The sequence below is a fragment of the Rhinopithecus bieti genome, unplaced genomic scaffold, assembly GCF_001698545.2.
Source record: "Rhinopithecus bieti isolate Rb0 unplaced genomic scaffold, ASM169854v2 scaffold_31127, whole genome shotgun sequence".
NCBI classification, from domain to species: domain Eukaryota; kingdom Metazoa; phylum Chordata; class Mammalia; order Primates; family Cercopithecidae; genus Rhinopithecus; species Rhinopithecus bieti.
In genome coordinates, this window is record NW_016813970.1 from 1,816,264 (window position 1) to 1,843,208 (window position 26,945).

General features: G+C 38.4%; 1 protein-coding gene across 6 annotated transcripts in view; it reads right to left on the bottom strand.

The window, feature by feature from the left end:
* DYNC1I1 (dynein cytoplasmic 1 intermediate chain 1) overlaps positions 1–26,945 on the bottom strand; it is a 327,551-nt gene that overhangs the window by 18,394 nt on the left and 282,212 nt on the right. For 5 of the 6 annotated variants that reach the window (XM_017849322.1, XM_017849319.1, XM_017849321.1 and 2 more), the window contains 2 exons: positions 4,139–4,279; positions 373–498 (listed from right to left, as the gene is read on the bottom strand). In XM_017849322.1, coding sequence (XP_017704811.1) covers positions 373–498; positions 4,139–4,279 — 267 coding nt within the window. Of the gene's footprint in view, positions 1–372; positions 499–4,138; positions 4,280–24,389; positions 24,603–26,945 lie in introns of those variants that run through there. The other variant, XM_017849323.1, reaches the window with a different exon arrangement.

Here is a 26,945-nt window from a genome sequence, read left to right on the forward strand (position 1 = left end):
GTCTTGAACTCCTGACCTTGTGATCCACCCACAGCCTCCCAAAGGCTGGGATTACAGCCGTGAGCCACCGCGCCCGGCCTTGAAACTTTTCATTCTCATGAAATTAGTGGGAAGTGCCACTCTCCATCACAGGATGATGGGACATTCTACAACATTCTAAAAGGAGCTTAGATCATTAACATAAGTGTCCTGTGCATGGAGACAGAAGATCAAATTAGGCCCTAAGGAAGTCTCGCCAAACTAGCACTGAAGTCAATGGAAATCTGCAAGCATATTATAGAGGGTCCTTGTGGCCTACAAGGTCTTGCCAGTAATTTCACTAGGTCTCTAAAGTCAAAACAATAACAACAACACAAACAAATACACATGTACCTCTCCAACATCATAGACCCAAATACGGCCTTCCGAGTCCCCAACAGCAACTTCTTTGCCGGCTTGGGCCCAACGAACACGGTTTAGGGCGGATGCTCCCTCAATGGCCACACTTGCTGTTGGAACCTGCCAAAGGGTTTGCAACAGAATAAGAGAATCTCTGAATATGAATTTAAATATACAAATTTGCAATAATACTTTTAACTGGGTGAGTCACCAACTGCCTTCAGGTGCATGAAGTAATATTCATCCCTTGTGCCGGGGGAAAAAGGGCTCATTGTTCTTAAATCATATGCTCCACTGAATTAAGGGGTAGAGAGAAGAGATATTTTAACAAAAAAAGAAAAGGAGGGAGAGTCTTTTTATATAGTCACCAGGCAGTAAGTGGCATGGATATTTCTTTGGATTATGACAAGTGTACATCCAACAAAAAATACAGGAGCTAAATGGGATCCTTCCCCATCGGGTCATAGTTTATGGACAGATGGAGAGAGAGAGATCTCAGGATTTACCAAAATTAAGGATACTAAAAAGGCAGAAAGGGGGTGTGTGGTGGAATAAAAGTCATATTAATGTGAGTCTTCGAGGAAAATGTAAACATATGTATTGATCCCTCAAAACCTCATCAGGGAGGAGATGATCAGAAGAAGAAAGGAAAACATAAAGGTAAAAAAAAATTTCAAAAAACTCAAATTATCTCTCTCTCTCTCCCTTTCTGTCTCTTTTGTTAAATCTGTCTTCCTCCCTCTGGCAGTACCGAAGTGTAATAAGCAATCCACAACTTTGGCACTATCTCCAGGGTGACATCGTGATAGAATACAGCCACCCACTCATAGAAAATGCCTTATATCTCCTTTAATAAACACTTCAAATCTAAAAGCATTGATAATTATAATAGTAATAATAATTAAAGTGAACTGGAGGTGCTGCAATGGAACCTGTAGTATTTGTTCCAAGAACCTCAGTATTTGGAAAGACTTTTTAGTGTGTCTACCTCTCTTCCATTATCTGTTGTGTGAAAGCTTGTCTTCAAGGTTAGAAGTTTATAATTGACATAAAGCTCAGATCTCTTGAGCCTTTTACAAGAATGTTGAATAGGAAATGACAACATGCCATTAAGAAAGGAAAAGGTAAATATTAAAACAAAAAGAAAAAATACGGTGAAAAGGGGGCCACTAAGATCATCTCATGCCACTGTTTAAGACCTGTGTCTAATAAAAATGTCACATTAGAATGGAAACACAACATGTACTGTGGCTTAGTACCACTGGCATTCTGTTATTCAGGGAATTGAAACCATCTGTTTATACAAAATTATTGACCCAACACCTATCTTTAAAATAGCAATAAAAACTCCATTATATGTAAGAATCTATGTTTAAACTTAATCTTGAAATCAATAAAAATTCTTTCACCTGCTTAAATCACTGTATGTCAATTGTCAACAACAACAACAAAAAAACCAAAAGTTCCCGGCTAATTTATTTTTTAAAAATACACAATTTCTATAATAAAAGTACCTGTTGTGCAAGCTAGAGTCTGAATTTTTAACCAAATCTATCAAAGGCTGAAACAATGTGAATTTAGATGGATCATAATTCTGTCAATACATTTTATTATTACTGTGCTGCCCAGAAAACAAATCTGTGATTCAGCTGTAGACTCTTCAAAGTTAACTTTTAACACCACAATTTAGAAGGTTCATACAGGATTCTTACTTAATTCTACTACCTAATTCCATGAACAATCTGATATTGAATAGAATTAGGTAATCTATGAACAATCTTAAAAATAGAATAAAATGTTTAATCTTAATATGAATATAACAAAAAAACATGAAAATAAACTAACATTGTGACACATTTAAAATAATGCCTAATACATTTTCAAGAATTTTATTTATTTGGAATATAACTACTATAACAAACTGAAACAGTATTTTAAACATTTAAAAATAGATTCTTCTCATAGATATTATAAATGATAGAAAATAATTATCACAGCCTGTATTATGCTAGAAAATTCATAAATGCATGAAGAAAATGACAAAATATATTTGCATTAATCTGATCAGTAATGACTTTTCCAAAGTTGATGAATAATAAAAAACAATTCATATGTTCTCTCTGTCTCTTATTTTGTATTTTGTTGCACAAATATTTCCACAGTTTTCCTGGCTCAGTCATTTTAATTGCAAAGACAAGATTCATATATCATAAATTATTACATTAAGCAGTAGAAATCAGAAATACCAAGATGGGAAACATGAACTATCCTTGCATAGGAACAGATGGAATAACTTGGTCCAAAAATGTAATAATATGAACAACAACAACAAAACATACTGCTGTACTATAATTCAGATTTTTTAAACAAATCTAGTTTTTAATCTGACAAATATTTGAAAAATCTTGTTCAACTTGCCAGAAGGCAAAAATGATTTGAAGGTTTTAAAAAGTGTTCGGTTAATTACTGGATTTGAGCTGGACTCAATGTAACTCTACTATTATTGTGAAAGCAGAATTACGTTTACTATAAAACTAAACAGTTTGCATGACCAAAACTGATTTTAAAAACATGTTTAGCTATAAAACTCTTAGGTGGTTGTCTCTTGATACCTAGAGAGAGAAGGGAAAAAAATTACTTTTATCAATGTTGAGACATTACTTTCATTTTACCTAAGAAAAAATTTTTTAAAGAAAAACGGTTACATAGAAATTATTAAGGAGTTTGTAGAACACTCACTCTCCCTTCATATGCATTGTAGTTGGGTATCACCTAAACATTATCTCAACTAAGCTGGATTTCTAATACAGCGGTCTCCTAAGTCAATCAGGAAAATGTTTTTTTTTGTTGTTGTTGTTGCTTTAAATGAATGAATTTCTCCTAGCAAATAGAAGCAATATGATTTTAATAAACAGTGATGAAGACTNTATAAAGTTGAAGGACAATAATATTTATGTTTAAAAAAAAAAAAAAACTCAAAACATCCAAGTAGCTGAATTAGCAACTCAATAATTTTGCAAGACTGGCAAAAGAAACAATGCATGTGGCATAGTTTTAAAACATACAATTTTATAGCATAATTTAAAACAGTATTACTGGCTGCTTTTTCAAATAAATGGGTACTTTCACTTACTGTAAATGTGACATGTTAAAATCTCTTTTAAAAAAATACTGAGTTTGATATTCATGTTCAAAGTTAGAGGCTGTTGTAAAAGTCTGCCTCTGAGTTTGATATCTTAGACAAGGAATATTTACCTTGGTACAAATCAAATGGATGAAAGATCTAAACAAAAAATAGTCAACAGAATCGTCTTTTATGGATTCAAAATAGAAATGGTGCAAGTAGCAAACACTGACAAATAACCCCTTTTAAAAGCCCAATCTAAAAATCAACGTCCACAAAAGCTTTCTTTTCCAAGTGTTTGCCAGTAAAGTTATTTCAACACGGCTCTGACAAATGCCTGTGTGTACTGTCCCATAGGGAAAAGGTGTGAACGCATAACGTTTTGCTCTTTGCAAAAAAGGGTGGTTAATTGTCCAGGAGCTGCCACCGTTTAGGGATGAAGGGAGATTAAGTGATTTTTGGCCTATGCATCTGCCAATTCCCTTCAGGGTAGTCAAGAATGGGGGGCCGGCAACCCTGCTGCAATTGGAAGGTCTGTCCAAAAAAGGCCGTTTTAGAGAAAGAGGGAGAGACTGCGAGTGGCCGACTGCGCCCCCCTCCCAGCCCTCCGGCCCGGGCGCCTGAGCCGCCGCTCACCTCGGTGTCATTGTTGAGGTTCCAGAGGTCCAAGCGCCCCATCCCGTCCACGCAGGCAAAGAGCGCGGGATGCACGGGGGACCACATGACATCGTACACATAGTCTGCATTGTCTTCAAAGGAGTAGAGCGGCTTGTTGTGCTGTAAAGCAGAGAGACCGTGAAGACTTTGTGGCGCTGCTGCTGCCTCGGGCTGTCTAGAGAGCCTAATTAAAAACTTTGCACATTCACAAAGTGTCATAAAACTTCCCGAGATGAAAGTCCTCGAGAAGGTGAACCGGAGCTTTAATGTGACTAGAACTGTCCAGTGGCATAAATAAATACCGGGGGGAGAGGGGGCCTCTGAAGGGGCTGGGGCTGGGACCGGGGGTGGGGAGGCGGTTTCAGACACAGTCGTATGAGGCATTCCAGACAGGTGGACGGGATTGCCCATTAATTCGGAATTCTCTCCCGGCAACGCTTTGCAAGATGCTCGGAGCCTAAACCCAACCGTGGTCGGCCCGGCTTGGTCCCGCTGGGATGTTCTGAAGCCCCGGCGGTCCCGACCGCCCCGAACCCTTTCATTGAAGGCAACCCCTGCCACCTCGTGGTCCTCATCTGTAGCTGCAACAGCTGCTGCTACCTCCAGTCCAACTCTAGGCCAAATTCACATTTTAAGGGTTCTTTTGCAGCGAGGAAAGCGTACAAATATTTTAAAGAGGATTAGTGCTCTTCCAGGAGGTAATCATTTCGTGATCCTACGCCTTTAGTCTCTCTGCATAGGGTCAGCTCACCCCAATCAGTTGAACTAGTGTGTCTCATTGAAGTGCCCCTGAACCTCTGTACAAAATGAACCGTATTGCTAGATCACCCAGTGTTTTCAGAATCCCGAAAACTGACTTTCGGGTGTTGGGGGTGTGTGTGTGGAAATGCGTTAACAAACCCCGAGTGCATACAAATGCTTCCACTCCAGAGGGATACAATAAATTAAAATGGCACTCTTGATTTCCAGTGAATATTGTCACATCAAAATAGCACAGAAGTCAGAGGCAAGTTTGAAAGTACACCAGAAATAAAACGTAATTGGACTTCATGAATTATTCATTCCATCTGGCTTGTCTTATTCTAATTTCTGCATAATGGCTTTACTAATCCCTGATCAATTAATGTAAAATGAAATTTAAATGATAATGAAAGCCCTAGAGATAAAAGAAATTAAGTATTCTTATATCCTCTGACAGAAATCTAAACAATGGGAGTTTTTTTCCCCAATGTCTTCTTCATCCAGTCAGCTGTCTGTACTCTCTTCATGGGTTCCACTGAGTGCCTGTACAGGCCAGAGTAATAAGATCAAGAAAAGATAACATACAATATGAACAATCAGATCCTTCCTGCACAGTAGGTTTCAAGAATGTATCTGTAGGGAATCGGCTCCAAATATTAGAGTGATCTCTCCAAGTGAACTGTTAGTTAATATAAAATGCACAAAATACATCTGCTGAAATGAAAGTGAGAAAAAGCAGTGTGAAAACAATAAAACTTCTGTAACCTAAATATCACGCAAAATTTAATGTAGTAGCTGTGAGTCCTTTTTCCATGAATTGTATTTCTTTGACATTTAAAAATCACCGCTTAGAACTGAACAAACTTTTAATACATTAAAGCAACACAGAATGTTTTAGATGGGCCACTATGTGGATACAGTGAGATATGTCTTATTTTTAATTCAAAAAGTATCTCATGGAGGGTGTGATTTGAAAAGAATTATATGACATTGCGATAACAAAATGATCAACTGGACATTAGCTTTATAGCTTTTTAAATTTTATGATTCTATAATACTTTTATGCCAAAGTATGTATTATATACCATATTTGCAGTGTTACTTGAAGCCAGAATTATTTGCTTATTGGATATTTCTGTAGCATCTTTCTTTCTCTCACTGTTTGGACTAGATGATTCAAACTACTTTCTCCAAAAAACCTAACTGTCCAATGACACCTGAAAATAGCATAATTGTATCATTTTTCCTTATTAATATTTTTTAAAAGGCAATGTGGAGTGGCTGCACGTTCACTGACTACTTATAAATATTAAATTGTAACTCTCAACAGAAGATTATTCCCACTGCAAATTCTTGATTTTATAGCTAGCCATCCCACTATTTGTTAAAGAACATGAATAACACATTTTTCTTAAAGTCAAAGGGTATTAAAGATTTATATATGTTTTAAAAAGTCAATTGTCAGGATCCTCATCAACTCGGATGATAGTATATCTGAGGGTATAGAGGTCTTCATATAGATAGACACATACAGACCTATAATAAACACGTAACACAATTGCAAATCCTTATTTTGATCAATTAAAAGACCACCCAGCTTTAAACAGTCATTTTCTAAGGAACTGATATTATTTGATACATTCATTCTTTAATTATCCTGTAAATCTTTAGTGTCTTGTTTATTTCCTTTTTTGTTTTAGTAGTTTCTTCTCTGAGAAATGTAACCAAAACTGTAGTATATTCTGGAGACTTCACATTTTAAGTATCTGGAAATAACTGCTATTGTTCATGTTACCAAAACCCAGTTTCTTATATTTAATAGTATTGATTGAAATGCTATTGCTCTTTAGGCTTTCTCCAACCTCCTTATCCCCCTTTACCCTAAGACTGAACCTTTTATTATAAAAGTCACTATGCAAGTAATTCTAGGCTACAGTACGTGTGTGTTTGGGAGAAAGGAGGAAGGCTTATATTTTCAAAGACTCTGTTTAACATTGATAATTTGCAGGTTGGGAAAGTCTTGATCAGGATTGATTGAACTTGTTATCAAAGTACCACATAGGCTGACATCTATGAACCACTAATTGCCAAGTAAAGCACAGGCATAACCTATGGGCATAGGCAAATGTCACTTGCAATAGTGCTCTTTGAATATTAGTTGTATTTTTTGATAAAGGGATTTTATTAGTTTATTTTATTCAGGCTCAAAGGGTAATCTGAAGACCTGATTTAAAAAAATCAGTCTCAAATACTTTATATAAAAGATTTTAAGGTAAACTCATGTATATCATGAAGTATTAGAATTGGTAAACTCATGTATTATCATAAACTCATATATATTTTAAAGTATTACAACTTTCATAAAGAAGTTAAAAGCATGAGGTTCTAAAGATTCTAAAGATTTTGAATTTATGAGACATAAATTTCTGGATCCACAAACATGTTATAGCTTGCTTGTGCATTACCACTTATTTTAGAATACTACAAGTTTTGAAAAGGTTGGAGATGATGGGGGCAAATTTGACCAATACTTTTGAGAATGAATCTTATAATACTATTTGTACATATGAAAGCTACAGAAGCTTCATGATTTTAAAGATTTACTCTACAAAATTCTCAAGGCCATTTAGCAAATGAAATATTGTTCTACAGCAAGTTACTGTAAAAAACATTTTTCAAAACAATCAAATTTCACTAGAAAAAAACCCCCTTCACCTGTGTTTCCTTTTCTATGCCATGTTCAGTATCAGCAAAATGTTAAAGGGGAAAAGGAAAACTAGACTGTTACATGGCCTACTGCACGTGTGGTACATGCCAATGAAATAAAGCTGTGGCACCTTGTGCTTCCAGGGCTGTTACAATAATGGTAAAGTATCCAGGCACAACCCAGCTTGATTTTAATACTCAGACTCAAACAGAGCAGAGAAGCAAGCTACCAGTCACCTCCCAGGCAGACATGAAGGGCAAGGGAGGGTAAATTGTTGGGTGTTTGTTGTGTGCCTCACTCTATATGTACATTGTCTAATGTAATCCGCATAAAATCTCTGTAAAGTAGACGGTATTTACAGAAAAGAAAATTACAGTTCAGGAAAGTTAGTAACTTTCCCAAGGCCACAAAGGTTGTTAAGTGGTAAAGCTGGATTTGGTTCTCAGGTTTTCCTAGTTGTTAAGCATATCCTCTATTTACTGGGACTATATGGTCCTTCTACAAAACACAGCAATGAACTTCAGTCCTTACTTAAAAAAAAAAAAAAAGACCTGTTACCTCTATTTTTTTTACTCTTCCATTCAATTCAACCAATATTTACTAAGCACATACTATGTAACTTGTAGAAACAGTTTAAGAATAATGCAGTCAGATGCTTATTTCATTTCCTGCGTCTGTTGTTAATGATCCTGAGGATGTTATCCATATATTTGCAGGAGTCTTTAGCATCTTGTGAGATGAACAGGAATCTTTTTCTCCTGAAAGCTAGAAATAGGATAGGAATGGTCCTTTAGACAGCAGAGATGAACAGCAGGCTACGCACTGGAGAGTGGGAAAAAATGATGTTAGAAGGCAAGGACTTGGGGTCCAGTTCACTGAAGGTTTGTATGACTCTGGGTGAGGGACTGTAATTATATTATCTGAAAGATGGGAACAGCAAAGGTAGCATGGAGCAGAAAAGGTAATGGGAGACAGTGGAAAACTATAGACCTTGGGAAATTTAACTTAACATCCTTGGATCTTACTTTTCTCATCTTACGATGGAAAGCTGGAGCTACTGACCTCAAGGGCTCCTATTAGCTTTGTGATTCTTTATTACGTGCTTTGCTACCAGCTTTGTGATTCTTTATTACGTGCTTTGCTACCCTGCGGTAAGGATAGAATGGAAAAAAGTATGGAAAAATATTTTCCAAAGGTAACTATTATCATTAAAGCCATCTTCCTTTATGTTTTGTGGAGTTCATATCACAGTGATTTTTTTCTTACTCTGTATTTCCTGAAAACATACATATAAAATGCACCAGGGTGGTTTTCAATGAAAAAGTTAAAATTATGGAATTAGTAATAAACTTCTTATTTGATCAATTAGAGAAGGAATAAAAATATTAAATTCACATAGGAGAGGCAAGTAGTGAAATCTGTTTAAAAAATGAAACACAACATTTATCAATGTTTTACAATAAGACTTGATCTCTAGATTGAGCTTTAGTTTTATAAATATATGTCTGAAAATGAATAGACCTGCTGATTTTTCTGATCAATTAAACAAAATGATTTCACAAGAGGTGAGTTTCTATTTCTGATGTCAGATATGTGCCAAAGTTAAATCTAGAGAATATAATGGTTGTTTTCCTCTGTATTATTTACTTTTCTCTTATCGGGCGCCTCTAGGCATCCCAATAGGATTTAGTGCTTTGAAGGCTGGTGAATAGGAAGATTTGTGTTAAAATGTCTCCAAACACCTCCAAATATTGTGGTTCTTGAGGTTGCATTTGTCTCTAAGTGACCCAAACCATGAAAATATCTTTTGGGTGGGTAGTGTGGTAGGGGGCACCATGTGGGTTGGTGGGAAAAGGGGCAGAAACTAAAAGTAAAATTTATAAGTTATAAATTCTGAAGTAAAAGGAAAACTCATGGAATCTTACCTTAAAAACTATATCCTGTTGGGAAAAATGATGACCAAAATAATAAACAATGAGTAATAAGAAAATGTCCTTCAAAAATTGTCATGTGGGTTCCTGTGAAGTAATTAAAATAAATAGCTAGCTAGTTCTTCCAGGAAACATTAAAATGTGAGACCACAATATCACTTTTAAAAAACCACCAAAGGACCCCAAAACTTCAGGCTCACACAAAAATGGAGGCTTCCACCATAAAAAGAAAGTGCTTAAACAAACAAGTAAACCAAAACTCACAAACCAAACCAAACCAAACCAAAAAACCAACTCTTTTGGCCCAAGGGACGTGTTATGAATTTGGTACTATCACTGGAAAACTTTATTTGCAACTTAATTTGAGATCCTTCTAATGGACAAAATATCCTATATTTATCTTAACTTCTGTGACTAATATTCAAACAATACTATGATCTCTAAATGGTATCTTTACCTGTTTGTATCATGGTGAGAAATTCAAAACCGGACATAAACAATTTTGGTGAACTATTCTCAACAGACTATGTATGGTGGTCTATTTGTTTTTTGTGTGCATTAACCAAAAATATGCAAGGACTTTAATCTGAATTAGTTAATATGGAACGATCTGAAAGAAGGCTATAGAAATTCAGGAATTTAGCATTTACTTCTCTATAAATGTAGAAGTTTTGCTAAATAAGTTCTGAAGCCACATGAAAGGTGTTCTTTGTTGCACTGCTTCTCTCTACTGCTTATTTGCATGGAAGAATCCTCCTAATCCAGGAGGCGCCACCAATAAAGAAGCTAATTATCCATATAAAAGAATGTATACATATTCACAGGTTTTGACTAGTATTGAGTGTTTAAAGCCATGGAAAAAAGCTACAAGCTTTGCTTAATTCATAAAAGGAGTGTTTCCCTCACTGGCATGATTTTCATGAATATCAGCTCCACCCAAGGTTCTCATTCAAAACTGGTGTTTTAATAGCACAAATCTATATAGAACCATTGTGAAAACAGGAAGCAAGGAAGGATGTTCTTTTGAATTCCTCTTACAGCCATTTCAACGGCTATGGCTCCACTGGCATTCTGGTTTCTTGCTTATTTCAGTCGAGGAGGGCAGAGAGAGTCACTATGTCTCCAAAACCAGGTTCAGCCAAGCTGGCTCATTAGCAAAATTGAGGCAGCTGTTCTCTGGATTGCTATTCTCATTCTGGACTGATAGTCCTTCTCTCTGAAAGATCATGTGGCAGTAAAGGAGGCAAGCAGGTTCAAAAGAGCCCCTCTTTGGTTGCTTTGCTCCAACTCTATTTTTACCATGGCTGAGTGGTTTCATGTCCAACATGGTATTATTTAGACAAAGAAGCATTCTATATATCTACGATGGCCAGGTTGATTAGAGACTGCATTAGGAGGTTGGAGGGAAGAGGTGGACACTGGTATTAAGGATTAGGAGGGTGTACAGGGATGAGGATGAACTGGACCTAGAGGCAGCTAGACATGTGGTTGTATCAGCGCCTTGAAGCTTTGAAAATTTAGAAGAATGAGCAAATAAAGTAGAATATGCAGGCTTGACTTATTTTGTTTATTTATTACTTATTCAATGTCAAATTGTGCAAACATATTTTAGTAGTGGGTAAGTTAAGTAGCAAAATACTTTCACTCTTGCCCTTAAACTGCCAACCTTTTACTCTAACATCTGGCTAACAACCCATTTCATGTATATAAATAAATTAAATATACATATATACATACACACACAATTCTTTTTTTTTTTTTTTTTTTTTTTTTTTTTTTTTGAGATGGAGTCTCACTCTGTCGCCCAGGCTGTAGTGCAGTGGCATGATCTCAGCTCACTGCAAGCTCCGCCTCCCAGGATCACACCATTCTCCTGCCTCAGCCTCCCGAGTAGCTGGGACTACAGGCGCCCACCACCACGCCTGGCTAATTTTTTTTTGTATTTTTAGTAGAGACGGTGTTTCACCATGTTAGCCAGGATGGTCTCAATCCCTGCCCGCCTCGGCCTCCCAAAGTGCTGGGATTACAGGGTGAGCCACCACGCCTGGCCTACACACACAATTCTTAAAGAAAGGCGTAAATATTTCAAATATAAACTCAGATCCATGGATTACACTTTGATTTCCCCTTCATATTTATTTCTCACATGCTCAGGTTAACATTTTCTAATTTCCAAAGCTAATCTGACATTAGTGATCTTGCTGCATTTAGTAAACATGACATTTAGACAGATTTTATGTTTTTCAAGAAATATATACCAAAGTGCCCAGATTTATCCTATCAAACAGGTCTAATAAAATCTAATGGTAAAATTATCTAAATGTTTAATTCTATTTCTTGCATCAATAATAGACCATATATATAAAGCACACATTTTCAAAGAGTCAAGGAGAGGTTTTTTATGTAGCTCTGCACTCCCACATCTCCCATTGCTAAATGTTATGTATTTTACATCATATCTAATATGAGTACAGATATTACTTGTATTTATTTTAATGGTGGAGAGAACCAGCAAGGAGAATCACAAATAGCAGAAGTTCAACATACTTTGTTCAAATGTAAAATATATTTAATACGCTTCCTGCTTTGCAGCAGATTTGTTTACCTTATTCTGTTTCACTAAAGCCAAATGGAATCAATTTCTGTTCAAGAAACAAATATACTCTAAATGTGAGGTGAGGTGATTCAGGATGCTGGAAGTGGCAATGGGAAAATAGTCTAGTACTAATTATGGGTCCTGGACAATTTGCAAGGTTCAGGTCACAGGAGGCTGGTCAAGATGGACCCACATTGGTTTGGTACAAAAATGGCTACTTTGGGGATAAAGATGAGCTTTAATTTATCTTCCAACATTAGACTAAAATGTAGGTTAGAGCAGAAAAGTGGGGTGGGGACATCTTTGATCTCATAATTATGTAGATAGTTGTATTTGTTATTCTCATTCTCTCTCTCTTTCTCTCTAAGTGTGTGCACTCTCTCTGCAATGTTATTACTTAGGAGGAGGATGTTGGGGAAGGCAACTCGTTTAGTATATCATTACAATGAAAAGGAAAACATTTCCACTCTGGTTAAAGGAGCAAAAGAAAGGACTCACTAAGTCCCTACTTGTTGGACAATGGTAAAGCCCAGTCAGCTGAATAAATTTCAAGTCTCAAAAGTGTCTGTACTTTTATGAATTATTCACAAGTCTGCATAAATATTTAACAGCCATAGGTATGTGTTGGTGGATGAATGTATGAATGTTTGTGGGTGGGTAGGGTAGAGATGGAGGTAAAAGGACAGGAAGTATGAACATAGGCCAAGTCTGGAGGTGACTTTTTGATTACATTCTTGTGGTTTCTTTCAAAGTCAAACGATTCTCCCTGGGTGAGCTTTAAGAAGAAATAAAAAAAAAGGAAAGAAAGAAAAGAATTTGATGACTGGCACAGGTAGTTTTATTGAAAGCCAATTTTAATGTTTGCCATCTTATGTTAGGAAGGGGGAGTGAAAATGGGGATAAGGGAAGAAAAAAAAAATAAGTCAGACACCACCTGAACATTGTGTTTATTAGAAAGGCAGCCAGCAGGGCTTTGGGGTTGCGGGGGAAAAATGCACTCTAAGTGTTACTGGCAGTAAACTATTGATTTTGTTAATCCTCTTGCCTGTTTCAAGTCTTATGTCTAGATGCCAGTGATAGCTAAAACTTCAACTTTTATTTTATCATGTTTTCTTCTGATATTTTGAACATTTTTTTACCAAAATGTTCAAAATATCAGAAGATGTTTATTTCTCCTGCCATTAGCAGAAATAAAACACGCTAAGGTTCCTTTGTTAGAATGATGTCATTTTAGGAGATGTTTCTGTCTCAATTTAAAATAATCCAACTTACTTTAACAAAGCACATATTTCAGCAATGATTTTTTAAGGACCTAACATATGCTTTCTACTTTGGGTAATCAAAAGAAATACAAGATCTGATTTTGTTCTCAAGAGCAAACAATCCAGGTAAGAGAATGAAAATTATGATATAATAAGAGAAGAATATTGCTTATTTGGGGATCTGTTTTCTTACTTTGTTCTAAAAGGATTTATAGAGTCTTACAAGTTAAATATACTGCAAAATTAAGAACAAACACACAAAAGAGTTCTAAAGAAGGCAGGTAGAATACATAGCTATTACCAGGATCCTGAGATAAGCTGATTATTACAATATGGTTTGAAACAGCTCTAAATTTCCTGATAACTAAGACAAAAGGGAAAACACATCATATCACAAGGAGGTACCCGGATTTTTACCATCTGAAGAAACGAAGAATACAAACTCCCCCTCAAAGACACAATTCTGGGAACAACTCTGGGACAAATCTACCATGTCTGCGAACCACTGGAAAACAGACTGGCTCTCTGCCTTGTTTATACCAAAGAAAGAGAACAAGTATGTAGCCAGGTGCTAAATTCTGTGGTACAGATGTTAGGTGCCAGAGGAATGTGAAGATTGGGGGCAGTAGCGGTGTGTTGGTGTTACCAGGGTCTGATGTGGTCAAGGACGGTGTTATCTAGGGCAGGTGAGGGGACCTGCCTTGAAAGATACATTGACTTTGACAGATGGTAAGGAAAACAGTCAAGAAGAGGAAAGCAAAACATGCAAAAACCTGGCTAAGTCAGTATGTTATTCCCAGACGGATATAAAGGTGAGAGGTGGGGACAGCTTGAGTGAACTCTGAGGATTTGTCCTAAGAAATAATGAAAACAAAGACATTTTGGTTTGGGTAGGGGAAAAGTGGGGTGTGTTATGAAAAGTCTTGGGTATGTAGTTAAGCCTTTCTGCTGCAATTACCTATTAATGTATTAAATGTGCATTGATAAATGTGCTATGTGCTAAACAGATTCAGAGATGTTTAACATTCACGAGAGTGTTTTCAGCTTTTCTAGTGCAGTCAACTGAATGATGAATACCATTAAATGAGTAGAAAATAGAAAAAATGGAGAAATAGAGGAAGATCTGATCTGTATTTTAAACACAATGCGTTTGAGCCTCTTGTGGAGACACTCAGGTTAAGCTGACAGTGGAAGTGCAGGTCTGAAGTTGAAAGAGAGGGTGGGCTTGAAGTGCACACTAAAGAATCAGTCACAGGAGGTGCTGTGGGAGAGGAAAGAGCCGGGATGCTCGGCATGGTGGCTCACACCTGTAATCCCAGCATTTTGGGAGACCAAAGCAGGCAGATTGCTTGAGCCAAGGAGTTTGAGACCAGCCTGGGCAACATGGCAAAACCCTGTCTGTACAAAACAAACAAACAAACAAACAAACAAACCAAAAATTTAGCTAGGCATGGTGATGAACACCTGTAGTCCCAGCTATTTGGAAGGCTGAGGTGGGAGGATGAACTGAATCCTGGAGATAGAGGCTGCAGTGAGCCGTGATTATACCACTGAACTTCAGCCTAGGCCACAGAGAGAGGCCCTGTTTCAAAAAGAAAAAAAGAAAAGAGTGGGGAGGATGGAGAAGAAGGACTATGGAGGAAATTTTGAACATTTGGGCTGAGACAGTAGAAGAGACAGAACCAGTGGAGAGGACCTAGACAAAGCAGGGGAACATAAGTGGGCTAGAGAGAGCTGCAGGAATGAGGGGTGGATGATACCAAAAAACCATTGCATGTAGCAGCAATTAGGAATTCATTGATGGCCTTGAACAGAGAAGTGTTGGAAGATTGATACGGTTGGTTGAGGGTGGTTGGGAAATGTGGTAATGGTCCGTGTGGATGCACGCTGATTCTTCATGTGGTTTGCAAGCTAATCCAAATTTTAGGCCACGTTTGTGATATTTTAATCTAACCCATCTAATCATCAACCACTAATATCTAAGCAGATCATAATACTACTACATGAGTGTGTGTCTAGAGACCACCCACTGTCCATTTAGATATACATCCTTGATTTTTTGGACCATTTCTTACTTGGCGTTGTGTCTCAAGCACTTTGGCGTACAGTCTGGCAAATGGAAGGCAGATAAGATGGACTGTAATTAGGTGGTGAATGCAACCTTGAGTTCAGTCCTATTTCTGCCTGACACCTGTGAACAGAGCCTTCAGCCTTTCTCTGATGCTCTGGGCTTGGGCTTTCCTAGACTCCCCAGGACTGAACCTCTACTTTCTCAAATCAATTTTTGATTTGGCATCCTCCTTGGGTTAATGATTGTGCTTCCAGTATGTTACGTCCCCTTACTTTGGTACCTTGAGATCTAACCTCTGATGAAGGTCACAGTTGCTGCCCAGTCATGGCAAAGATTTCAGCATGTTTGAACACCATGGGAAAAGATCAGGAAACTGCTTCTGAGCAAGAAAGCTATATGAAAAATAGTAATGAAACGCAGGCCACTAGTGAGTTGGATAGTAGGAAATCTAGCCAGAAATATCCTGTGGACCACAGGGACAAAGCAATGGAAACTAAATGTGTGATTAATTTTATCTCATTAAAAACAAATAAACTTATCCTTTGACTTAAAGCATCAGTATGTACCTGAAACACACAAATTTCAACTGGAGAGACACTGAGAGAGAGAGAGAGAGAGAGAGAGAGAGAGAGAGAGAGAGAGAGAGAGAGAGAGGAATATATCTTTCCATGAAATATTCTGATATGTTTCGTCTGGAGAAGAACAATGATGCCTGGAAACAAGCACTGACTCTAAAGAAGCCTGAATCCAAACCAGCACCACAGGGCAACTAAATACCCTGCACCAGTCAGTAAATGTATTCTGAAGATGGTGATCATCGGTCTCTGTATTCAGCATCAGCCAAGCCACCTCTCATGCTAACCACATTGCATCAACATTCCTGCTACTTTCCCTTGACATCCTTGGGTCCCTTAAGGTTCTGTTGCCTCTGGGATTCAGCCTTGGAGAGACTGGAGCCCTTCAGTACTAGGATTAGGAAGTGGTGGTAGTGAAAAGGACTTATAGGAAGTTCATTATGGTTAACTTTTTATTTGTCCATAACCAAGAGTCAATTGTGATAATGTAATATCTTTAGCTCTTACGGGTGGAATTACCACCCTCTCCCTCCATCACCAAATTCATATGGTGATATCCTAATCCCAGTACCTTGGAATATGAGACTGTGGAGGTAAGGTCTTTAAAGAAGTAATTAAGATTCAGTGAGGTTGTATGGGTGGGCAATAATCCAGTATGACTGGTGTCCTTATAAAAAGAGGAGATTAGGACACAAATGTGTACAGAGGGAAGCCCGTGTGAAGACACAGGGAGAAGGCAGCCACCTACAAATCAAAATGAGAGGCTTCAGAGGAAACCAACCCTGATGACACCTTGATCTTGAACTTCTAGCCTCCAGAACTTTGAGAGGATGCATTTCTGTTGTTTAAACCAGGTTGTGGTAGTTTGTTATGGCAGCCCTAACAAACTAACGTAACTCTCAAAGGAGAAGAGAAGGCAGACTCTTTTTTCCCTCTTGGCCTCTAATGCACACCTACATGGGCACACTTCCCCACAATTCTGCACTTATGTAATTCCCCCAACAGTGCAATTTGAGAGAGACAGAAGGCAATTTCTGAGCAGCTATTTCTCTCCTTCCTAAACACATCCCTTTGCAATTAATGACTATGGCTCAACCATCAGCTATACTGTGCCTCCATTGAAGAAGGCAGGCTGCTTGTAATGAAAGAAAAAAAAATATATATATATATATATATATCCACACACACACATATATTCCCCTTTCTGAAGACAACAGAGCCTCTTTTCAACTTAGCTTTAAGTCATACCCATAGTTCTGTGATGTTCTTGATACCATCGGGACAAATATGGATGGCCAGTGGAAAGCTAATACAAACGGGTCAAACCACTCCAGGGACACAACTCAGCTTGAACCAGATATTATAATTCAGTTCAATCCAGTCAGTCAGTTTTGCCTTGAAGACAGCTACTTTTTCCTGAGACAGAAGTCTTCTGCACTGGAGTTTAAAGTTTCATTTGGTTTAATTTTGTCACCCTCTGCAGACTTCTTTTTATTTTAGAAATGGTGGCTACAGGGTGAGATGGGGAGTGAGTTGGGAGAGACGGCACAAAAAGACAAGGCAAGCAAGCAGGCTAGGGTAGGCAGAACTTGACCCGAGTCCTAAAGCTGAAACTCACTCACACAGAGTGAGTGTTAACCTTTAAACTCAAGAGCAGCCCCCTACTGGGGTGTCCTTAATCAGCTGCCTTCAAGGCTAATTATCGTTGAATAGGTTCCTGAGGTTGGAAAAATTATGAAGAATTTTTGAATACATTTCTGCAGTTCTCTTCTCTTAACAATAGGATCTATCAAACAGCAAGGCGAAGGCTCTGTTTAAGAGCTAAGACAGAAGATCAGAAGAATATGTGTGATTGCCAAAGTGACTAACTTATCTTTACACAGTATTAATGATGCTACAATAACCAATATCCATAGCCTGGTTTTGACAGTTTACTGCGAGGGTTCCCATTGTTTAGAAAAAAGAAAAGAAAAAAAAAAAAAAACAAAAGAAAGAAAGTATTCTATTTTGCTAAATTTCCATTGTTAACAAAACTCTCCATAAGCAAAACCAGAGGTCATTAGCAAACAACCAAAACATGCCTGTCTCCAGAAGAATACAGGAATACAGCTCCCTTCATCATTTAAAATACAGCTCTGCTGAAAACCCAAATCATGATAAATCCTTAACATGAAAAATTCAGTGCAGACTTGAAACCACCTGACTTTACTTTAGGTTTGTGCTCCTTAAAATTACCTAGAAAATACCATCATCTCTTTGTGCGGCTGGATGTGGGCCAGGGCCCTGGCTCCAGAGGCGAAGGGCAAAACTAAAAATCATGTCTCAACAGACCACTCCACCCTCTCTCCCAAGTCCACTTGGCTTTGTGACAAAAAGTGAGGTCTAAAGCACACTCATCCAAGGCCTGGGTTTTTGGCTAAAGCTCAAGACTCTTATAGGACAAACAAAAATGAAATCCAAAATGTTATCACCCCGCCTTACAAAGTCAAATGGGTTTAAATGGGTGAACTGCACATGCCAAATAGTCCACATTTGCAATTTAATAGGGAACCCATAGAACGAAAATGCGACTTTTTTATTCTGAGAAAGGTCATCAGCTGAGATTTAAAATTCCAAAGTGATTTTTGATAAATTGGAGTGTGTGTGTGTGCGTGTGTGTGTGTGTGAGAGAGAGAGACTATTTTTCCATACCAAATCAAGCACTCTGGGAATGAAGGGCTCACTATTGGGAAGTGTGAGGGTTCAGAGATTCCACTGTGGGGGCCTGCTTGCCTGGCATGACTGCCGCCCAACTCTGGGTAAGCCTCCTAATGCCCTTTATTCTCCTTCACTGAAAGCTCTAGTTCTTAAGAATTCACTTTCCCCAACGCCCACCCACTCTGACACTCCCCACTCTCTCTCACGCTTTGGATGGGTGAGAGCCCGGAGAGACTGTCAAGTAATTTCCACCTCTCACCAAGCTAGTGACAGGCTCAGTACAAATAGCTACATTGAGAAAGTACCTCCATGCTACAGATCCCACTGCTAGCACTGTAACAAGACAGTCCAGGGCTATGAATACCACCATCTGATCCCACTGGGCAGATTCGTGCTGAAATGGCAGGACCAGGCGTTCCAAGTGTATTTTCCCCATCGCTCCTTAATTAAAACCCTCTGCTCCAGCCAGTCAGCTGCATTCACCATCTCCTCCACACGCTGAATACATTCTGGTCTCCAAGCCTTTGTTCATGCTGCTTTCTGCTCTTAGATAATGTACTATTCTCTCTCCTCGCAAAGGGTCTGATCTTGCCAGCCAGATAAAGTCCTCCCTCACCCCATAATCCCCTCTCAAACACTGACAGAACACACAGGGATGTCTCCTTTTCTCCAGGCCTCAGCCACTGTTTTCTGACTTCTTTTCCGGTGTTCCATTTTGGGGCTGCCTTGGTGTCTATCTTATGCTGTTATAGTTTTAAAATATATTCTTCCTTCATTACTGAAGTGTCATTTAGTTTTGCATGTAGAGCAAGGGTTTTTTTGTTTTTTTTTTAGACTTCATTTTTAAGAGCAGTTTTAGGTTCGCAGCAAAATTAAATAGAAAGTATACAGAGATTTCCCATATACTCCTTTCCACCACACATGTACAGCCTCCCCCATTGTAAATATCTCCTACCAGACTGGTGCATTTGTTGCAGCTGATGGATCCATATTGACACATCATTGTCATCCAGACTCCATAGTTCACATCAGGGTTCACACTTGGTATGGTACATTCTATGGGTTTGGACATATTTATCATGACACGTATCCACCATTACAGCATCATACAGAATACTTTCACTGCCCTAATAATCCTCTGTGAGAGCAAGGTTTTCAAACAATTAGCAGGGATGTGGGTTTCCTTCTTGAGGGATTGTGAGGTACCTATGAGTTCTCTAATGGAAACATTTATTCTATGTTTTCCTTTAGGTGAGAGTCAAAAAACCATGCTAGGGATCGCCTGCTTCCTGCTGCCTTATAACCATGTATGTAGGACTCCAGGCCTGCTGGAGTATCTTTGCTACAGTCGTGACAGACTTGGAGGAAGAGACCACACCCAGGAACCATGAATATGTAATGATGGACTTGTGCCACAGGAGGGTGGTTCTTGGAGCCATCACCCACACAGGGTCACAAAGGCCGCTGAACTGGGAAGAACCTGCACCAGGGAAGTCAGCCGGAGAGTCACACTGTGAACAGAACTTTAGTTTCAGTGAAGCATCACTTGTCACATTAAGTTAATATGATTCATTTAAATGGTATTTTTTGGGGGTAAATTTGATTTGTAAACTTTGGGGGAGGGCTGTAAAATTATCTAACAAGCTATAGCTCAAATATATTTTAAACCCCTCAGTGTCTTCTCATTACCCTTTAGAACGAGTCTAAACCACTTAGTGGACCAAAAAGACCACACATTATCTCACCTCTGATCAGCTTTTCAAGCTCATCTTCTGTCGGTTCAGTTTTTTTTGTTGTTGTTGTTGCAAGCATGAAGACCTCCGTCCTGTTCCTCACACAAGCCAAGTCAAGCTTGCTCCTGATTCACAGACTTTAACACTTGCTCCCTCTGTCCTCCACCTTCACAGGGCTAACTACTTTTCAAGATTCATATCCATTAAAGTGTCCCCTCTTCAGGGCAGACTGTCCTAGTCACCCACTTCAAATAGTTCTCCCAAACCCCCATCAGTCTCCAGATCTGTTTCATTTTTTGGCAACATTCATTACTATCCGATATTTATTATACGCAATCATTCCTTTTTTTTCATGGATTCCATGGTTGCAAATTCTCCTACTTTCTGAAATTTATTTGTAACCCCAAAATAAATATTCCTAGATCATTCATGAACAAGCAAAGAGTGGCAAAAAATTTGAGTCCCCTGATATACCTGTTCCCAGCTGAGACAGAATAAGACTACACTCCTTTCTTGTTTCAGCTCTCATATTGTAAACAAATATCTTTTATTTTTTTGTGGTCTATTTGGTGCCATGGTTTTTGCATTTTTTCCCCCAATTTCGCTGTTTAGAATGGCCCCAAGCATAGTGCTGAAGTGCTGTCTAGTGTTCCTACGTGCCAGAAGGCTGTGATGTGCCCTACTGGAAAAATACATGTGTTAAACAAGCTTCCTTCAGGCATGAGCTACTGGCTAAGGATCCCAATGTCAACGAACCAACAATACATACTAAATCAAGTGTCTTTAAACAGAATCACACATCCAAGAAGATCATGTATTCATAGGTTGATGAAAATGTTGTAACCAGAAGCTCATAGGAACCAAATCCAGTATCTCCCTCAGAAGCAACGGTTCATTTAGTATTTGTCAATTTAGCATTTGTGGCAACTTTATAGAATACAACTGTTGTATATAACAAGAATTAACTGGCCGCGTGTGGTGGCTTACCCTGTAATCCTAGCACTTTGAGAGGCCAAGGTCAGTGGATCACCTGAGGTCAGGGGTTCCAGACCAGCCTGGCCAACATGGTGAAACCCTGTCTCCACTTAAAAAAAAAAAATTAGCCAGGCATGGTAGCACATGCCTGTAATCTCCTGCTTCGGTAGGCTGAGGCAGGAGAATTGCTTGAACCCAGGAGGCCGAGGTTGCAGTGAGCTGAGATCACACTGCTGCACTCCAGCTTGGGCGAAAAAAGAGAATTAACCCTATTTGTTTCTTTGGTTTCCACACTGTTTCTTCCCACCAGAATAAACAGTTTGTGAAGTCAGGGGAGTTTTGTCTGCCCTTGTCACTGTGATACTCCCAGTACCTGAACTATAGTAAGCTCTCAATAAATGGTCATGTATTGAATGAATAAATATAAGGAATGTATAACTTGTTCTTTGTCTAGATGTATTTAAGTTACATTATAATGAAACTAACTTCAGGCAATACTAAAGGTGGCCAAAAGCATTTCTTTTAAAAGGAGTTCTATTGATACAAGTTTTAGTAGTAAGATGTAGGCTATGAACCTGTTGGCACCAGAGATCGTGTCACGTTTTATATTCTTATCAAAGTTAAAAACACAAAGCATGAATTTAAAAACACATTACGTTCTCCATGAATGCTGCTTTAATGAATAAATAAATGACAAAATCTAACAAATCTAGTATTCTTTTGACTAGAAGGATAGAGAAGGCAATATTTGCCTTTACTTCATGACAGAATATCAATTACATTTGCACTGCTATTCTTGCACGTTTTGTAATGATAACATGTTGGTTGGTATGTGAACACTGTACATTTGATTGGACAGAAGAGGAAAGATCAATGGAGTAAAAAAAAAAGGTGATAAATGGAGAACGGAGTAGTCAGAGACATCAATATGGAATGGACTGAGGTGTTTTCGTAGGTCCATAGGAGTCAGTTGTGTTTCAGTCACTAGGGTGTCCAAATGAGGATGGAAATAAATTCACAATAAATATAAAACCTCAGAGATTACCCTGTCCTATAATTGTTGCCAGAAATATGACTGCTGGTAGCTTAATTTAATTGATATGTAATTTGTCAATAAGACAATCAGCCTAAATGACATTAACCATTTAGTACCCTGACTGAGAGCTATGGAGAGTAAAGGATAGATGTAAAATATGATTGCTGACCTTAGGAAGCTATAGTTTAGTGGAAAAGAGGGAAACAACACATAAATACAACAAAAATGTTTACATTGCATTCAGGTATTAAATTTTCTGGTGCTGATTAAAATTATTACGATAATCATTTTCTGACTATAGGAGTGTTGCATTATTGAGCCAGAAAAAACCTGGTAGATAATTTAGGCATCTGAGTGCACTACTAAATGGCATGGAAGAATAGGTGGACAGTTCAAAATATTAAACTATTTTATTTAATAGACCAAATTCTAACTGACCCAATTACAATTAACATAAGATGGGAAAAATATAGGCCTAGAAGGATCTCTAAATCACTCCTTTCTAGACATTTTTTTCTTTAACTTCTACTGTGAAAACTGGAATCTTCATTAGAACTCAGACTTAGAAAAGGTCCAGTTTCAAGGATTCTGACTCTCAGAGACTGAGCACACCGGTTTCCAGAAGTTCAAATACTTTCCTCATTCTCCTCAACTTCTGATCTCTCCAGTTCCAGTCAAAACTCAGAAGCTTTAAGGGGTTCAAATTAAGGACATCTTGTTTAACAAGTTCTTTAATTTTCCCTGGAGTTCCTACACCAAGGAGCACCACACACTTCTCCAATAACTTCAGCTGCCCCTGGACCTTTATGTGTCTAGTTTATGAGACTAATGGTTAGACACCTGTCTAAAAGTGTGAAGAACCATGAAATGCAGGTGGAGGTGTTTGAAATGATTAAGAAAGCAAGCAATGCAATTATCCATTAGTTTCCAGAGTTATGTTTTTCAGGACTACTGTTCTTTCAGTATGCTGCATTTAGGTTACTCTGATAATCTTCACATGCCATATATGCAGCTCATTCATGAAGAATAAATTTAAAAAGACCTCCCTACTAAAGATGCTTGTTGACTTTAACATTCTGCATATATATATATACACACACACACACACACACACACATACATACATACATACATACACACACACACTATATAGTAAATATATGCATATGGGATATGCATATAATATATAATATATATAGAGAGAGTAAATCATAGAATTCCTGCCCTTGAGAAAATGCCTGTTACAGTTCCACAGAATACACACTACTGTATGTTGTAGTATAAGGAAATGGCATAATGAAAAGTATATTTTGGGTAGATTATCTAAGAGGATTATGTAGGAAGAATGAGCATGGGGAGAGACCTACCTCAGAGAAACTGGTAATAATTTTATCACAAACTTGATAAAGAAGATACAGTCTTTCTCTGCTAAGAACTATTTTCCCAACAAATAGACTTTCTTGGGTGGAGCTGGAGGAGGTCATCCTTAGAGAAAAGCATGACCACTTTAATTTATTACAGATCAAGATAAACATAAAATACTGTAAAAAAAAAAAAAAAAAAAGAAAGAATATCACACATAGGCACACACTCATAGACACAAACACACTTCATTGTGATGGTCTGTGGATTGCTATCTTAAGAAAATGGTCCTAATAGCAGAAGACAGCAAAACTCAGCTCATTGACTGGCCTTTGTTAAAGGAGGGTGATTGAGGGAAAAAAAGTCAAACGAACCAGGCATAAATTAAATTCCATAGGTGGGTGGAAGCCAAGTGTCTCATGCATAACCCTGCTGGATTGGTGACCCGTCAAATCCCTTAATGTAGTTGGGTCTGGCAGAGAAGTAAAGGGGAACTCTGGTTTAAAAGTTAAGTTTTTAATCCTTAAGGAAGGTCCTAAGTGAGAAGGAAGTTGACAGATTATAAGAGACCTCCTCTTACTTTTGCCTTGGGCTTAGTTCAAGTCAGTGAACCAGGGGACAGGAGAGAAAGCTATTTCACTCAATCGCCAATTCCACAACATTCCTTTCCAGAAACTTCCACAAAGCTGGTGCATTTCCAGTAATAAACACTGAGGCCTGGTTCCCTAGAATTTATGGGAGGGCCAGTTACTTCACTCTGGAAAGAAAAAGAAGAGTTTTTTTCTTAGTATATTTCAATATTTCTTTTACATCTATGTATTTCTTTACCTTGTTTCACAATTTAGTGCATATTTACACTTTTTTTTTTTGGAATAGGATATTGCTTTGCTCATCTTTATCCTGTGTCTAAATATATTAGTTTGCTAGTATTACACACAATATGGAATGAGTAGGATTTTCCCATTAGAAGTAATTACTACTTTATTATCAACATGGGACAAAACATATTGGAAGATTATTCGCATTCTTCTGGTACTTTGTAAAGAATAAATATAATAAGAATTTTGTAGTGGAAAAATAAATATAATTATTTTTTGAAAACTATTCTTTTTTATTATACTTTAAATTCTGGGATACGTGTGCAGAACGTGCAGGTTTGTTACATAGGTATACATGTGCCATGGTGGTTTGCTGCACCCAACAACCCACCATCTACATTAGGTATTTCTCCTAATGCTCTTCCTTGTCTATCCCCCAAGTCCCTGACAGGCCCCGGTGTGTGATGTTCCCCTCCCTGGGCCCACATTTAATAACTGGTGTTGGGAAAACTAGCTAGCCATATTCAAAAAACTGAAACTAGACCCCTTCCTTACACCTTATACAAAAATCAACTCAAGATGGATTAAAGATTTAAACTAAGACCTAAAAACCATAAAAAACCCTAGAAGAAACTAGGCAATACCATTCAGGACATAGGCATGGGCAAAGAAATTCATGACTAAAGCACCCAAAGCAATGGCAACAAAAGGCCAAATTGGGACAAATGAGATCTAATGAAACTAAAGAGCTTCTGCACAGCAAAAGAACATATCATCAGAGTGAAGAGGCAACCTACAGGAATAGGAGAAAATTTTTGTAATCAATCCATCTGACAAAGGGCTAATATCCAGAATCTAGAAGGGAACTTAAACAATTTACAAGAAAAAAACAACCCTATAAAAGTGGGCAAAGGATGTGAACAGCACTTCTCAAAAGAAGACCATTTATGTGCCCAACAAACATGAAAAAAAGCTCATCATCACTGGTCATTATAGAAATGCAAATCAAAACCACAATGAGATACCATCTCAAGCCAGTTAGAATGGAGATCATTAAAGTCAGGAAACAACAGATGCTAGAGAGGATGTGGAGAAATAGGAACGCTTTTACACTGTTGGTGGGAGTGTAAATTAGTTCAACCATTGTGGAAGACAGTGTGGCGATTCCTCAAGGATCCAGAACCAGAAATACCATTTGACCCAGCGATCCCATTACTGGGTATATACCCAAAGGATTATAAATCATTCTACTATAAGACACATGCACATGTATGTTTATTGCAGCACTATTTAGAATAGCAAAGACTTGGAACCAACCCAAATGTCCATCAACGATAGACTGTATAAAGAAAACGTGGTACATATACACCATGGAATACTATGCAGCCATAAAACAGGATGAGTTCATTTCCTTTGCAGGGACATAGATGAAGCTGGAAACCATCATTCTCAGCAAACTAACATAGAAACAAAAAACCAAACACTGCATGTTCTCACTCATAAGTGGAAGCTAAACAATGAGAACATATGGACACAGAGAGGGGAATATCACACCCCAGGGCCTGTCGCAGGGTGAGGGTCTAGGGGAGGGATAGCATTAGGAGAAATATCTAATGTAGGTGACAGGCTGATGGGTGCAGCAAACCACCATGGCATGTGTATATAACAAACCTATGGCACCTATGTAACAAACCTGCACGTTCTGCACATGTATCCCAGAAGTATAATAAAAAAGAAAAGCCTTCAAAAATTAATTATATTTATTTTTCCACTACAAAATTCTTATTACATCTATTCTTTACAAAGTACCGGGGGGGCGGAGCAAGATGGAAGAATAGGAACAGCTCCAGTCTCCAACTCCCAGGGCGAGCGACACAGAAGACCGGTGATTTCTGCATTTTCAACTGACGTACTGGGGTCATCTCACTAGGGAGTGCCGGACAATCGGTGCTGGTCAGCTGCTGCAGCCCGACCAGTGAGAGCTGAAGCAGGGCGAGGCATCACCTCACCTGGGAAGTGCAAGGGGGAAGGGAATCCCTTTTCCTAGCCAGGGGAACTGAGACACACAACACCTGGAAAATCGGGTAACTCCCACCCCAATACTGTGCTTTAAGCAAATGGGCACACCAGGAGAATATATCCCACACCTGGCCGGGAGGGTCCCACGCCCATGGAACCTCCCTCATTGCTAACACAGTAGTTTGCGATCTAACCGCAAAGCAGCAGCCAGACTGGGGGAGGGGCGCCCGCCATTGCTGAGGCTTAAGTAGGTAAACAAAGCC